The 16,794-nt window shown below is 39.1% G+C and overlaps 1 protein-coding gene across 5 annotated transcripts in view; it reads left to right on the top strand.

Moving 5' to 3' along the window:
- The window catches only part of Epb41l5 (erythrocyte membrane protein band 4.1 like 5), a 134,653-nt gene that overhangs the window by 86,055 nt on the left and 31,804 nt on the right, over nucleotides 1-16,794 (top strand). For all 5 annotated transcript variants that reach the window (XM_074070539.1, XM_074070535.1, XM_074070537.1 and 2 more), the window contains 2 exons: nucleotides 6,238-6,401; nucleotides 9,276-9,373. In XM_074070539.1, the coding sequence (XP_073926640.1) occupies nucleotides 6,238-6,401; nucleotides 9,276-9,373 (262 nt within the window). The remainder of the gene's footprint in view (nucleotides 1-6,237; nucleotides 6,402-9,275; nucleotides 9,374-16,794) is intronic.

Below are 16,794 nucleotides of genomic sequence, written 5' to 3'. Positions count from 1 at the left end.
TCAACTTTCATGATCTCTTGTTTTTCCTTCTAAATTTTCTATTAAATATATGTTACAGCTTTCAACTATCAGTCTTTCTGATCTTTTATATTACTATATCTTTATTACTTTCTTCCCTTCATTTCAAGGTAAGCAGTTTCTTTTTATTTGAACCTCTAGACCTGCAAATAAAGCTTACTTAGTCTCTGTTCTTTTCCAGAAGGAACAATCATGTAACTTCAAGTAGTAAGTTTGTTTTTCACTGCCTTGCAGGAGATGTCTTGGGTATTGTTTCCTCCAAGGAGTTTTATTTTTTTGGTACTGGGGTTTGAACTGGGGGCCTTACACTTGGCAGGCACTCTACCACTTGAGCTACTCCCCTAGCCTTTTTTGCTTTAGTTATTCTTCAGGTAGGGTCTCGGGGGGTTGGCCTCAGACCATGATCCTCCTACAAATGGCCTCCCTAGTAGTTGGAATCACAGGCATACACTACCACATCTGGCTTGTTGGTTAAGTTGGGGGTCTCACAAATTTATTGCCCCAGCTGGCTTTGAATCTTGATCCTCATGATGTCCACCTCCTGAGTAAGCTGGGATTCTAAGTATTGGTTTTTTGACTGCAGTGTACATTTCTTCTCTCAGCTCAAGTGCTTCCAGCCTTGAGCTTAAGTTAATTACTAAGAGTTCATCACTGTCTGGGAAAAGGTGGAATGTTCTTTTTTCTTCTTAATTACTGTATACAAGGTAGACTCTTCTTCCCCCGTCCTAACCTATCATTTATATTTAAAAGCCTTCTTTTACTAATTGAACCTACTTCAAGATTTCCCCTTTTCCCATTTTGACAGCCTATAGTAGAAATGAAAGTGGGAGTTATTCCTTCTTCTCTTCTCACTCTGTGGTGCTTACTTTCAGGGTTGGAGAAGAAGGAAGAAGAAAGGGGCAAAGACTTAAATGGATAATGCTGTTGTAATCTAGCAATCTGTCCTGCCAACTCTTGAGCCACACTTTAGCACATTTGTCCGGAGACCCTCATAGAATCTATCACTTCCCCAACATAAGAAAAATTCTGTGTTTCATCTCTTCCAGCACTTCTTTCCCCTAACCCCTGGCTCAGCTTCTGTGCAACCTTTTACTATTTGAGTCACCTGACCTTTGTACATTTTGGACTTTAACTGGACTTACACACTTGGCCCAAGGGAAGCTCACACTTTCTTTTTTTCTTTTAATTTTGGAAAACTTTAAACCTACACAAAAGTTGAAACAGGCCCTTCCCTAGATTTGCCAGCTGTTAATATTTTGTCCTATTTGCTGGCATTTATTTTCTTGGCTAAACTAATCATGGTGCAGATATTGTACTACTTCATCCCTACTTTTGTATGACTCTCCAAAAATCAAGGATACTCTTTTCATAATACACTTATTAGAAACTTGGATAATTTTATCATTGGTTTTTAATATGCTTATCTAATATCAAGTCCATACACAGATTTCCCCAAATGTTTCCTTAAATGACTTTGATAGCTATCAAAGGATCCAATCAAGGTTTCAATTGGTTTTTCATGTCTCTTTAATCTGGAACATGATTAAAAAAGACTGGTACCCAGCCTTTTTTGCCTTTTATAACATCGTCTTAGAAAAAGACTTTTGCCAGTTCTTTTGCAGGCTGACTCTACACTTAGATTTATGTAATTTTCTCATGAGATTAAGGTTACACATTTTTAATAGTGGTTTTGTTAAGGTGATGTTCAACAGAGTACTCTGTAAAAATACTTTCCCCCTGTACTTTAATCTGTGGAGTGTCATTTTTAGATAGAGTGGTTTTCCTACTTCCTAGTGATCTTTCACCCTGTGGTTTTAGAATGCATTGTAATGTCTGCCTGAATCCATTATTGTTAATTTGGTATTTGTAACATAGCTATTTTCTAACTGTCATTCCTTCTATAGATATGAGTTGGCATTCTTTGTGTGCAGAAGAGCTTTCCTTTCTCCTCACCTTTGAATGAAATATTTTTCATAAGGTTTTTCCCCAGTGCATTATCATCTTCTGTTACTGCTCACTGTGCTGAGCATCTTGTTCCCATTTTCGTATCTGAGAATCTGTGCATTCATCCTTGCTTTGCAAACAGTGGGAATGTAGCCTGTTCAACTGCTGGTCTTTTCTGTCCCCAAACTAGCTTACAGGTTTGGACCTCTCTATGCTGAGAGAGGTGCTTTCCTATATGGGAATATATTTAAATATGCTTCTAAGTTTGTAGATTTGTGCCGCATCTGACATGGGCCTGCTAGTTTCTGCTGCTCAGTAGTCCCACCACAGAGGAATTTGACGTTCTCCTCTTTCACAGGTTATTTTGGGGCCTCCACATACTTGATGTGATTTACAATGCCCCACTCACCTCATTGAAGGGAGGAGAAAAGTTGAAATACCCTCTAGCTCTTTGAACTCCCTTGCAGATGTCTTTTGGATTTCTTATCTTTTATTTTATGGCTTAGATGATATGGTGCTCTCAGCTTCTCTTTTAGTAAGTTCTGCTCAAATCTTTACAGTGTGGGATATATTAGTTCGCTAGGACTGCTGTTACAAGGTGCCACAAACTGGGGAACTAACAAATTTTGTGTCACGTTTGAAAGGTTAAAAGTTTGAGATGAGGGTGTTGGCAGGGTTGCCTCTGAGGCTGTGAGAAAGACTGTTTAATGCCTTGAGCCTACCCTTTGGCGCCTTCTCAGTAGTCTTTGGTAGGCATGTAGATGCCTTCTCCCTGGATGTGTATCTTTGTCTGAATTAACCTTTGAGGGCCTCATCATCTGCCTCCCATGTAGCTGGGGTTAAAGATGTGCCCCACCATGCCTCAAACAGTGATTCTCCTGATCTCCACCTCCCAAGGAGCTGGGATAAGAGTTTTTATATATATTTGTCCTAATGTCTAATCTACTGTCAATTCCATTCAATGTATTTTGTCTGAAATACTGTAGTTTTCAACCCCAGAGGTTTGGTTTGAGTCTTTTTTTATGTCTTTCATGTCTATACCTAATTTTTTGTCCAATTTTTTATTGTGCTAAAATATATACATAAAAATTACCACTTTATCCATTTTAAGTGCATAATTCATTGTATTAAGTACATTCACATTATTGTACAACCATCACCACCTCCATCTCTAGACCTTTTTTTTTTTTTTTTTCATCTTACCTACCTGGAACTGTCCCCATTAAACACTAGCTCCCCTGTCCAGCCCCTTGGTCCACTTTCTGTCTCCATGAATCCGACTGCTCTAGGTATAGCATGTAAGTGCAGTTATACAGTATTTGCCCTGTGTGACTGGCTTATTTCATTTAACATCACATCCTCAAAGTTTATCCATGTTATAGCATATCTCAGAATGTCCTTTTTTAAGTCTGAATAATATTCCATCATATGGTTTGCTAGTCAGCTTCCTGTTGCTGTGACAAAATACCTGAAAGAAATAAATTTAAAGAAGAAAAGGTTTGGCTCACAGTTTCAGAGATTTTGGTTCATGGTTGGTTGGCCCGGCTGCAGTAAGGTAGTACATCATGGCAGAAGTATGTGGGGGAGGAAAGCTGCTCACTTCATGGCGGCAGGGAAACAGAGAGAAAGGGCTTGGTGACAAAAATATCCCCTTCAAGGGCACACTGTCAGTGACCTACTCTACCCATGCCCCATCTCCTAAAGTTCCCAGCACCTCCTAATAGTCCATTAAGCTATGAATCGATCAATGGATTAATCACTTAACTGAGTCAGAGCCCTCATGATCCAGTCACCTCCCAGGGGTCCCACTTCTGAACACTGCTGCACTGAGAGGCAAACCTTCCATACATGAGCTTCAGATCCAAACCATAACATGGACAGGGCACAGTTCACCCATCAACGCAGTGGATGGCCATCAGTGGGTACCTGATTTGCTTCCACCTCTTGATAACTATGAGTAATACTGCTATGACCACAGTTCTTTAAATTTTCTGTAAGCAGGTTAATGGTGCCACTCTTTCAAATCAGAAGTGAGAACTCCAGCCTGTCATTCTGCATCTGTTTTTCACGCAACATTCAAAATAAAACACACGGAACCCCCCCCCCCCACATAGTAGTTCCACACTGGACTCTAAACACTGCAGTGAGCAAGGTGAACAACTTGGCCTGGGGAACAACTGTGCTGGACTTGATCATGGATCCTTTGAGGCAGGGGCAGGGCATTGGGGGTGAAGGGCCAATTTGTCTGACAAGTTCTCCAGCCAAGCAAAGAGCAGGGGCAGGACCATTCCAAGCACGCTGCAGTGTCAGGCCTGCACTGCCCAGGAAGCCAGCTACTGTCAGCACTCCTCCCTCCCCATAGCGCCTCTGAGTAAGGGGAGGCTAGTCCGGGCTGGCCCAGGGCTCTTCTTTTAGTTGTGGGGGTATCTGCTCTTCCTTTTTCTCACTGGTGCCCAGGAAATGAGGGCAGCTCTTAACCAGGTGATGGTTTCTCTCTTCAGACCTTGAGGAGCTGGGCCTCCCACCTACTCCTCACGACCCATGCATGCCAGCCCACGCTGGTCTCTGGGAGATAAGTAGTCAAGTCCTGGTTTCTGCTCTCAGGGGACTCAGTCAGGTGAAGAGCCAGGCACCATGTGATGACCACAGTTAGGAAAGTGCTGGGTAGAGGAAGGGCCTGAGGTCCACTTCCTAATAAGGTATTGAGAAAGGCACAGCAGCATCCTGGTTTTTCTCCAGTGATCAGAAGGGGAGGGGCGCCAGGCTCCCATGTGAGTTTGGGGTCCAGGGAGAGGCTGAGGTAGGCATTGTCAAGCATGAAGAGCCTGTAAAACAGAGATGATGCACACACTTGCCCGCAGCGTAGTTCCCAAGATTGTCACCTCCCCCTTGAAAATGAGTGTGTAGGCCAGGTTACAGCATAGGGGCTGGTACAGAGCAGGAGTTCATTCCACGTGGAATGGAAGGTAAATAGGTGAAACACACTTTCTGCATTACTCAGAACTAGTTGCTAGTATACAATCCCAGCCCAAACCACCCTCACCAAGCCTTAGGCAAGGCTGGATCCAGGTGTTCTAACAAGGCGCAGGTGCATAGTCTCTCTTCATTTTCCACTCTCCTCCCCTCCTCCCTCTCTCCCCCACCCTCTATCTCTTTCTATCTCTTAGCTCTGCTATTGTGTTGTGTTCATCTTTGCTCAGGCTTTTCATGTGACTTTTTTTTTTTTTTTAAGATTAGATGGCTGGCTTTGAACTTGTGATTGATCTTCCTGCTTCTGCCTCCCAAATTCTGGGATTACAGGCATGTATCTCCATACCTGAATTAATCTTTAAATCATATAGAAAACTGTTAAAATAATATTTGGCATTTTTCTCTGCTAATTCTAACATCTGGGTCAATTTCAATTAATTTTCAAGTGATTGCTTATTCTCTAGTGTGGGAGTTCTTTTTTCTTCCTCTTTGCAATGCTGGTAATCTTTGAGTAGCAGTCTGACATTGTGAATATTACTTTGTTGGGTATTAGATGTTTTGGTCCTTCTCAAAATCTTGTTGAGCTTTATGTCAAAATGTGGTTGAGTTACTCAGAAACAGTTTGATCCTTTCAGGTCCCACTTTTATGATTTGTTACATGGGTCTGTTGTGGTGCTCAGTCTGGGTTAATTGCTCTTCACTGCAGAGGCAAAACATCCCTGAATATGCCATTCAGTGCTCTTCTGTTGATGGAAACAGGCATTGTGGACCAATGATTAGTTTCCTCTAATCCACTCAGATAGTTTTTCCAGACCTTGGGGAATATCCTACAGAGTACTTTCAGGGAGCTCTCTGCATCTCTCTAGGGCTTTCTCTTTGTGCTGCTTTCTCCTCTGGCACTCTGTCCTATAACCTCTAATTGCCTTGGTTCTCCCTAGACTCTCAGCCCCATCTTCTCAACTAAGAGAGTCTTCTATGCTCTGCCTCCTTTCCCCACTTCTGCACTGTGGCCTGGAAAATTTCTCAAGGCAGTCATAAGGCTCACCTCATTTGTTTCTGAATCTCGTGATCACTCTTGTTGTCTAATGTCTGGAGACTAGTTCAGTTTTTCCACCTGAGGCTATTTCAGGTGGGAAGCTAACCCAGGTCTTTTAACTACATCTTGACTGGAAGAAGAGGCTGCCCAAAGGGTTCAGTTCAGCAGAGCTCTTTCATAAATCTTTTTCCAACCTTGATTTTTGTTAGTATTTTAATTCCTGTCATGATAGATTTCTTGTCTAAGTAAGTTTTCTATTACCTTTATAGCTTGCCTCCGAGTATTGATTTGCTAAATAGCCCAGACTTACTGAAAACAACCATTGGTGATGTAATTGGGGCATCGGATACTATGGAAACATCTCCAGCACCAGATGACATTCATGTAGCCACCAGACCAGCTGCATTAGAGGAACCCAAACTTGAATGTGAGAGTAAGTAAATGTTCTTTTATATATCAGTGACACCTTTTTATCTCCACCAAAACCAGTTCCTCCAGGAATATTTTATGCAGTAGTCAAAATTTTAAATCTAATTCAGAATACTTATGCCTTCCTGCCTTTTTTTTTTTTAAGGAGAACATTGGAAAAAATTTAAGATAATACATTCAACACATGTATCATTTAAGAGTCATTGTACACCTACAAGTTTTCATTTTTAATTTTTTACTTGTTCTTTGTGTACAGATTAAGAGTTCAAAAAAAAAATTTCCTTAAAGATTTCCTAGGGCACAGGATTGAATGAAAGTTTGAGCCTTCTGTTAGCTTTTAGAAAGTATTTTGTCACTGATGAGGATTGTCATTGCTTAGTCCTACAAAAAAGAAATAATCCAGAAAGAATGTTTTCTTCAAAATTTTTAGATGTTAAAAGGTGAATGTAATGTGCTTATTAAAAATGTCTAAATTTGAGTTTGGTTTGATAGTAAAGCACAGTTTTTAAACAGGCATTTCCTGTGGAATCTCAGTGTAATGTGGTTCCATTTTTAGTGTGCTTGCCAACTTTGATTCTACTAGAGGCTAAAATTAGACACCATCTTTAAATAACTCGCTGAAAATTGCCAGTGAGTATGTTGTTGTCGCCAAAGACTGTATAGTAATAGTATTTAGTAATTTAGAAATAAGAAGTATTAGTGAAAAGTCACAGTACTGCTGGTTAAATGGAACATGCTGGGTAGTACTGGTATATGGGGTTGAAAATCTCTTTGTCTGCACTACAAATCCCCCTGTGCAAAATAAATGTTCTGGTACATCATGGTGATTGTTTTGTTTACCTCTGCCATATTTAAATTGTGCTTACTAGTCTAAGGTCAGGGCAATAAGAATACACTTTGACTTTATTACATTGGTAATTTTAGAATAATGTACTTTGATTCATTTAAAGGTAATAAGTTATTGGGTTAAGAAAACATTCTCCATTACTATTTGTCATGTACTTTCTCTGCAGTAATTTCCAGTTTTGACAGCCCTGCCCTGCATTACATCTTGTGTTAGAAATGCTTGCTCTTTGATACTTGAAAGATGTGCAATATAACAGACCAAAGCCATCAGGATTTATATTTGGCCCAATGCTTAACATAAAGCATTTCTAGGATTGAAGTAAAATAGTCGTATGTGTGTGGGTGTATGTGTGTGTATGTATGTATGTATGTATATTTGTTAAATAATTTATGATATTTATTTGTGAATCTTAGACGTGCAATTTGCAAGTATAGAGAAGCAAATTTTGCATCAGTATAGGAAAGAATTTTTTTAACTATTTCTGCCATATGATAGGAAAGTGAACTCATTACAGAAAGTATTCAAGTAGAGCTTGAATGCTCTTGAGGTAGTGGCAGAATTCTTTCATGGTGTAGGGATTTCATTAATATAACTTACTTAGTTCAGATTTATGACATTTACTTAAGATCAATCAATGAAAATAATTGTAGCATTTTTATATTAAGAATGAGGTCTTCTCAAAGTCTCTACTCCCATTTCCTGAATGAAGAACAGAAAATGTTTCTCCCATTTTCCTCAGTTTCTCCCTACTTTTATCCCATTATACTAAATTTCTTTCCTAATAAACTTTACTATTGCTTTCACTTAAAAAAAAAAAAAGAGTGAGATCTTGGTATCCAATTTAATCTATATTTTATTATGGTTGTAATGTCAAAATCCTGACTCACATAGGTAAGTAAACAGAAGTAGTGACTTTATTTTACCAGGCTTATCCTACATCTTAAGCTGTTCATCTGTAAAATAGAAGTAGCAGCAGCTTTTCAACCAGAAAAAAAAAAAAAAAAGAAGTATTAACAGCATAAGCTAAAGCGTTTGTGGGGTTAGCATCATGTTAAATTCACTGCTGAATAACTTGAAGCCTGACAAAGCCAAAGACAGGAATTAAGTAAATGGGTAAGGAAGATTTTGAGAAGACCAGTATTAAATTGGTGACTTCCACCTTTGTGTGTTAAAGTCATCTGGAGAGTTTTAAAACTTCTAGTGCTAGAATCTTACCTCCAGAGATTCTGATTATTTTTCTAGGGTGAGCCTTGGTGAGCGGAATTTCTTGAAGGCTCTCCTTCTGATTGTATGTGCAGCCAGGAAGAAAATCCACTGGGTTAAAAATTAAGCATTCAGCAATTTTTTTTTTTTTTGTCAATTTACAGTGTAAAAATTCACTGCAGCATCAGACCACTTCAGGATGATTAATTTAAATAGATTTCATGTAAACGTGAATTGTGTTAAATGTATTTATCTTTTCAGTAGAGGACCTTTATTGTAATGGTTTTTGCAGCTAGGAAGAATGTCTTGAAGACAAAATGCTTGTCCTGCATCACACTTGATGGTACCAATGTATATAACATGTTGAATTAGTAAATGAATAAATAGATCAGTTTCTCCAAATTAGTTTAATTTTAGGCAATGTATAGTGAGGCCCAGGCATGAAAATGGCACAGCAGTAAGGTTAGACATGAGCTTGAGTGAGGGTAGAGAAGAAAAGGACCTTGTCACAGGTGTTCTCCACCTTTTAAGCCTTTGCCTGGATAGTTCCTAAGAATGGATGCTAGTGAGAGTCCATATGCAGTTGCTTTTTAGCAGCAGTGCAGACACAGGCAATGTTCCTACCTAGGATTAACTCTTAGTCAAGTTCCTGGAGAGTTACTTACCAGGTTTTGAAAAGAAAATATATTTATTTTGTCTTCATCTGCATTATTACTTTTAATTGGTAATTGGTGCTGAGAAAGAGCAAAATTTAAGTGAGTGCTCATATAGCCATGACAGCTTGGCAAAACTGATGATAGGCTATTTTGCCTTTTTTTTCTTTTTCAGCATTAAAAAATGCCACAGAGAAGCTCAAACAGCTTGATATGGAAAATAATCTTTTGCTGTCCCCTCCATCCAACATTGATGTTAACGTCAACAGCCAGGTATTCAGATCTCCTGCGTCTACCCACTGCACATCTCTAGAGCTCCCAGAAATATTTTCTTTTCTTTTGGTGGGAAATTGGTCTTTGTTGAGCTCTGGTCTCAATTAAAAAGAAGAAATTTGTGGGTGTGTAGGAGAAAAAGAGGAAACTTGCACAGCAGCATTAAGAATTTTAAGGTCATATTATGATTTTTGCTTATTCTTTGACCGTACTGGGTTTGAACTCAGGACTTCATACTTTTAAGGCAGGTGCTCTAACATGCCAGCCATACCTCCAGCCCCTATGATTGTTTTTATTTTTAGGTTTTTTTTGTTTTTTTATTCATATGTGCATACAACGCTTGGGTCATTTCTCCCCCCTGCCCCCATCCCCTCCCTTACCACCCACTCCGCCCCCTCCCTCTCCCCCCCCACCCAAAACCCAGCAGAAACTATTTTGCCCTTATTTCTAATTTTGTTGTAGAGAGAATATAAGCAATAATAGGAAGGAACAAGGGTTTTTGCTGGTTGAGATAAGGATAGCTATACAGGGCATTGACTCACATTGATTTCCTGTGCGTGGGTGTTACCTTCTAGGTTAATTCTTTTTGATCTATCCTTTTCTCTAGTACCTGTTCCCCTTTTCCTATTGGCCTCAGTTGCTTTAAAGTATCTGCTTTAGTTTCTCTGCGTTAAGGGCAACAAATGCTAGCTAGTTTTTTAGGTGTCTTACCTATCCTCACCCCTCCCTTGTGTGCTCTCGCTTTTATCATGTGCTCAAAGTCCAATCCCCTTGTTGTGTTTGCCCTTGATCTAATGTCCACATATGAGGGAGAACATACGATTTTTGGTTTTTTGAGCCAGGCTAACCTCACTCAGAATGATGTTCTCCAATTCCATCCATTTACCAGCAAATGATAACATTTTGTTCTTCTTCATGGCTGCATAAAATTCCATTGTGTATAGATACCACATTTTCTTAATCCATTCATCAGTGGTGGGGCATCTTGGCTGTTTCCATAACTTGGCTATTGTGAATAGTGCCGCAATAAACATGGATGTGCAGGTGCCTCTGGAGTAACAGTCTTTTGGGTATATCCCCAAGAGTGGTATTGCTGGATCAAATGGTAGATCGATGTCCAGCTTTTTAAGTAGCCTCCAAATTTTTTTCCAGAGTGGTTGTACTAGTCTACATTCCCACCAACAGTGTAAGAGGGTTCCTTTTTCCCTGCATCCTCGCCAACACCTGTTGTTGGTGGTGTTGCTGATGATGGCTATTCTAACAGGGGTGAGGTGGAATCTTAGCGTGCATTTCCTTTATTGCTAGAGATGGTGAGCACTTTTTCATGTGTTTTCTGGCCATTTGAATTTCTTCTTTTGAGAAAGTTCTGTTTAGTTCGTGTGCCCATTTCTTTATTGGTTCATTAGTTTTGGGAGAATTTAGTTTTTTAAGTTCCCTGTATATTCTGGTTATCAGTCCTTTGTCTGATGTATAGTTGGCAAATATTTTCTCCCACTCTGTGGGTGTTCTCTTCAGTTTAGAAACCATTTCTTTTGATGAACCGAAACTTTTTAGTTTTATGAGGTCCCATTTATCTATGCTATCTCTTAGTTGCTGTGCAGCTGGGGTTTCATTGAGAAAGTTCTTACCTATACCTACTAACTCCAGAGTATTTCCTACTCTTTCTTGTATCAACTTAAGAGTTTGGGGTCTGATATTAAGATCCTTGATCCATTTTGAGTTAATCTTGGTATAGGGTGATATACATGGATCTAGTTTCAGTTTTTTGCAGACTGCTAACCAGTTTTCCCAGCAGTTTTTATTGAAGAGGCTGCTATTTCTCCATCGTATATTTTTAGCTCCTTTGTCAAAGATAAGTTGCTTATAGTTGTGTGGCTTCATATCTGGATCCTCTATTCTGTTCCACTGGTCTTCATGTCTATTTTTGTGCCAGTACCATGCTGTTTTTATTGTTATTGCTTTGTAATATAGTTTGAAGTCAGGTATTGTGATACCTCCTGCATTGTTCTTTTGACTGAGTATTGCCTTGGCTATTCGTGGCCTCTTGTGTTTCCATATAAATTTAACAGTAGATTTTTCAATGTCTTTAATGAATGTCATTGGAATTTTGATGGGAATTGCATTAAACATGTACATTACTTTGGGGAGTATCGACATTTTTACTATGTTGATTCTATCAATCCATGAGCATGGGAGATCTCTCCACTTTCTATAGTCTTCCTCAATCTCTTTCTTCAGAAGTGTATAGTTTTCCTTGTAGAGGTCTTTCACATCTTTTGTTAGGTTTACACCAGGTATTTGATTTTGTTTGAGGCTATTGTAAATGGAATTGTTTTCATACATTCTTTTTCCGTTTGCTCATTGTTAGTGTATAGAAGTGCTAATGATTTTTCTATGTTGATTTTATATCCTGCTACCTTGCTATAGCTATTGATGATGTCTGGAAGCTTATGAGTAGAGTTTTTTGGGTCTTTAAGGTATAGGATCATGTCGTCTGCAAATAGGGATATTTTGACAGTTTCTTTACCTATTTGTATTCCTTTTATTCCTTCTTCTTGCCTAATTGCTCTGGCTAGGAATTCCAGTACTATGTTGAATAGGAGTGGAGATAGTGGGCATCCTTGTCTGGTTCCTGATTTTAGAGGGAATGGTTTTAATTTTTCTCCGTTAAGTATAATGCTGGCTGTAGGTTTGTCATATATAGCTTTTATAATGTTGAGGTACTTTCCTTCTATTCCTAGTTTTCTTAGAGCTTTTATCATGAAATGATGTTGGATCTTATCAAAGGCTTTTTCTGCATCTATTGAGATGATCAAGTGGTTTTTGTCTTTGCTTCTGTTAATGTGGTTTATTACGTTTATTGATTTTCGTATGTTGAACCACCCCTGCATCCCTGGGATGAAGCCTACCTGGTCGTGGTGAATAATCTTTTTGATGTGTTGCTGAATTCGATTTGCCATTATTTTGTTGAGGATTTTTGCATCAATGTTCATTAAGGAGATTGGCCTATAGTTCTCCTTTTTGGAGGTGTCTTTGCCTGGTTTTGGGATAAGTGTAATACTGGCTTCATAAAATGTGTTTGGCAGTTTTCCTTCCCTTTCTGTTTCGTGGAACAGTTTAAGGAGGGTTGGTATCAGTTCTTCTTTAAAGGTCTGATAGAATTCAGCAGAGAATCCATCAGGTCCTGGACTTTTCTTTTTGGGGAGACTCTTGATTGCTGCTTCAATTTCATTTTGTGTTATAGGTCTATTCAGGTGATTAATTTCCTCTTGGTTCAGTTTTGGATGATCATATGTATCTAGAAATCTGTCCATTTCTTTTAGATTTTCAAATTTATTTGAATATAGGTTCTCAAAGTAGTCTCTGATGATTTCCTGGACTTCCATGGTGTTTGTTGTTATCTCCCCTTTTGCATTCCTGATTCTACTAATTTGGGTTTTTTCTCTCCTCATTTTAGTCAGGTTTGCCAGGGGTCTATCGATTTTGTTTATTTTTTCAAAGAACCAACTTTTTGTTTCATTAATTCTTTGTATGGCTTTTTTGGTTTCTATTTCGTTGATTTCAGCTCTTATTTTTATTATTTCTCTCCTTCTATTTGTTTTGGGATTTGCTTGTTCTTGTTTTTCTAGGAGTTTGAGATGTATCATTAGGTCATTGATTTGGGATCTTTCAGTCTTTTTAATATATGCACTCATGGCTATAAACTTTCCTCTCAAGACTGCCTTAGCTGTGTCCCATAGGTTCCGGTAGGTTGTGTTTTCATTTTCATTGACTTCCAGGAACTTTTTAATTTCCTCTTTTATTGCATCGATGATCCACTCTTCATTAAGTAATGAGTTATTTAGTTTCCAGCTGTTTGCATGTTTTTTGTCTTTACTTTTGTTGTTGAGTTCTACTTTTACTGCATTGTGGTCAGATAGTATGCACGGTATTATTTCTATTTTCTTATATTTGCTGAGGCTTGCTTTGTGCCCTAGGATATGATCTATTTTGGAGAAGGTTCCATTGGGCTGCTGAGAAGAATGTATATTGTGTAGAGGTTGGATGAAATGTTCTGTAGACATCTACTAGGTCCACTTGATCTATTGCATATTTTAGATCTTGGATTTCTTTATTGAGTTTTTGTTTGGATGACCTATCTATTGATGATAATGGAGTGTTAAAGTCTCCCACAACCACTGTGTTGGCGTTTATATATGCTTTTAGGTCTTTCAGGGTATGTTTGATGAAATTGGGTGCATTGACATTGGGTGCGTACAGATTGATGATTATTATTTCCTTTTGGTCTATTTCCCCTTTTATTAGTTTGGAATGTCCTTCTTTATCTCGTTTGATAATGTAGGTTTGAAGTCTACTTTGTCAGAGATAAGTATTGCTACTCCTGCTTGTTTTCGGGGGCCATTGGCTTGGTAAATCTTCTTCCAGCCTTTCATCTTAAGCATATGCTTATTTCTGTCTGTGAGATGAGTCTCCTGTAAGCAACAAATTGTTGGATCTTCTTTTTTAATCCATTTTGTCAAACAGTGTCTTTTGATGGGTTAATTGAGTCCATTAACATTAAGCGTTAGTACTGATAGGTATGTGGTGATTCCTGTCATTTAGTTGTCTTAGTTGTTTGAAGGTTTGATTGTGTGTACCTAACTTGATGTTACTCTCTACTGTCTTGCTTTTTCTTTTCCTGTGGTTTGGTGCTGCCTGCCTTTTCATGGTTAAGTTGGGTGTCACTTTCTGTGTGCAGGATCCCTTGCAGAATCTTTTGTAATGGTGGCTTTGTGGTCACATATTTTAGTTTCTGCTTATCATGGAAGAATTTTATTGCTCCATCTATTTTGAATGATAGCTTTGCTGGGTAGAGTATCCTGGGGTTGAAGTTATTTTCATTCAGTGCCCGGAAGATCTCACCCCACGCTCTTCTTGCTTTTAATGTTTCTGTTGAGAAGTCTGCTGTGATTTTGATGGGTTTACCTTTGTATGTTACTTGTTTTTTCTCTCTTACAGCCTTCAATATTCTTTCCCTAGTTTCTGAACTTGTTGTTTTAATGATGATATGTCGTGGAGTAGTTCTATTTTGATCTGGTCTGTTTGGTGTCCTGGAGGCCTCTTGCATTTGTATGGGAATATCTTTCTCTAGATTTGGGAAATTTTCCATTATTATTTTGTTGAATATATTACTCATTCCCTTCGCTTGCACCTCTTCTCCTTCTTCAATGCCCATGATTCTCAAGTTTGGTCTTTTGATGGAGTCAGGGAGTTCTTGCATTTTCTTTTCACAGGTCTTGAGTTGTTTAATTAATAATTCTTCGGTTTTTCCTTTAATTACCATTTCATCTTCAAGTTCTGAGATTCTGTCTTCTGTTTGTTCTGTTCTGCTGGATTGGCCTTCCGTTTTGTTTTGCAGTTCTGTTTCGTTCTTTTTTCTGAGGTTTTCCATATCCTGGCAGTTTTCTTCTTTATTGTCGTCTATTTTTGTCCTGAGTTCATTTATCCATTTATTCATTGTGTTCTCTCTTTCACTTTGGTGTTTATACAGTGCTTCTATGGTTTCCTTTATTTCTTCTTTTGCTTTTTCAAATTCTCTATTTTTATTGTCTTGGAATTTCTTGAGTGTCTCCTGTACATTTTGGTTGACCCTATCCAGTATCATCTCTATAAAATTCTCATTGAGTACTTGTAGTATGTCTTCTTTTAAATTATTCTTGTGGGCTTCATTGGGTCCTTTGGCATAGTTTATCTTCATTTTGTTGGAGTCTGGATCTGAGTTTCTGTTCTCTTCATTCCCCTCTGGTTCCTGTACTAATTTTTTGCTGTGGGGAAACTGGTTTCCCTGTTTTTTCTGTCTTCCCGTCATTGTCCTTGGTGTTTTTACTGTCCCTGTACTGTGTGTAATTAAGTATTTTCTAGCTTGTAATAATAACAATGGTAATATTGAGAATGGAAGAGTGAGCTGAGATGGAAAGCAAGAAGTTAAAGAAAAGGGAAACAAATATACAGACAAGAGGGAGAAAGCAGAACAAGGTATCAGACAAGAGAGTTTCAAAGGTATAATCAGGGAGTGTTAGTGTACTAATCGACAGTAAGCTGGTCCGCGTCTTCCCAAGCCGTATGGGCGCCGGCCACTGGCGGCCCCGGGGGCCCTCCTCTTTTCTCTGTTTAACGTGAAGTGGAGATTCTCTGCACCGGCTGGAGATGTGGAGGGGTCAAAGTTATGCCTTTTCTCGGTGATTATGCCTGTAAAGTGTGTCTCCAGCGTCTCTCCAAGATTTCACTATAGGGGGGTCGCTTTCTGCTTCCTACCTCTAGCCGCCATCTTGGAATTCCCTCTGATTGTTTTTAAAACACAGTCAAAAGTATTATTGCATATAACCTTTTATCTTCATTCAGCCCATCTTAGTTGAAGGCTTGCTTAAAGCATTTTGAAATTAGTGAAGAATTTGTTTGAAAAAGAACTACTTGAAGTGTAAATAAGGGAGACAATAGAATTTCAGATGCTTCAGCTTCATCTTTCATTTCTCTCTCTCCCCTGTGCTTTGGGATTTTTTTTGGCATAGGGTGTAGGATGCATACCAATTAAGCTAAACTTCAGTTTGATGCACAGATGACACACGCAAGAGTTACAGGTGCTCAGGGTTCTTGAGCCCACTCTGAGAATGAAAGCACAGGTGGACTCCAGCAGCCAAGGTCGGAAGGATTTTATTTGTAGAGAAAAACTGCATAGTGGGACATGAAGGGACCTGGAAACCAGTGGTCCCGTGGGTCAGGGTGGGGATTGGTTTTATAGCCTTTTTTGTGTATTCCCTGAGGGCAGAGATGTCTTTCAAATGCAGACAGGCTTTCCCTGGGAAGGGGAAGTGCCTTCTTGACCTCCTGTGGTCTGTCCTTCAAGTTCCCCTCTCCTTGACCTCCCTAACTGCTCTTAGGAATAGGAATAAATCTTTTCAGTAACGGCTTCCTGCTGAAGGGGCAATGAAGGGCCCACAGCATCAGGGCTGACCACCAGAGAGGTTGTCAAGGGGACCCTGATAGTAGGTCATTTTCATCTTAATCAGAGGCATTTGTAGTTTGATGGATTCTAGGTGAGAAGAAACAAATTTGACAAGTAAGTTTAAAATGCAAGGCCCAAATACAAGAGAATAATTGCAACTGTAGGCCCCAGAAAGGGTAGGAACCAAGTCCTGGAGGGGAGCCAGGATTTTATTTGGTCCCATACCTGTGTAGAAATCTGAGTTTCAAGAGCTTGCTCCCGGAGTCATTTAGCCTGTTGGAGAATGTAGTCTGTACATTCCTCCACAATGCCTGAAGTGTTTATATATGAGCAACGGGAGGTATTGGCGATGGAACATACCCTCCTTGTTTAGCCAAAAGAAAATCTAGGGCCAGGCAATGGTCCATTACCATACAGGCAAGGGACAACAAAGATCTTT

The sequence above is a fragment of the Castor canadensis genome, chromosome 4 (assembly GCF_047511655.1).
Source record: "Castor canadensis chromosome 4, mCasCan1.hap1v2, whole genome shotgun sequence".
Classification (NCBI taxonomy): domain Eukaryota; kingdom Metazoa; phylum Chordata; class Mammalia; order Rodentia; family Castoridae; genus Castor; species Castor canadensis.
Note: the sequence above shows the minus strand (reverse complement) of the source record. Positions and strands in the feature narration are given on the sequence as shown.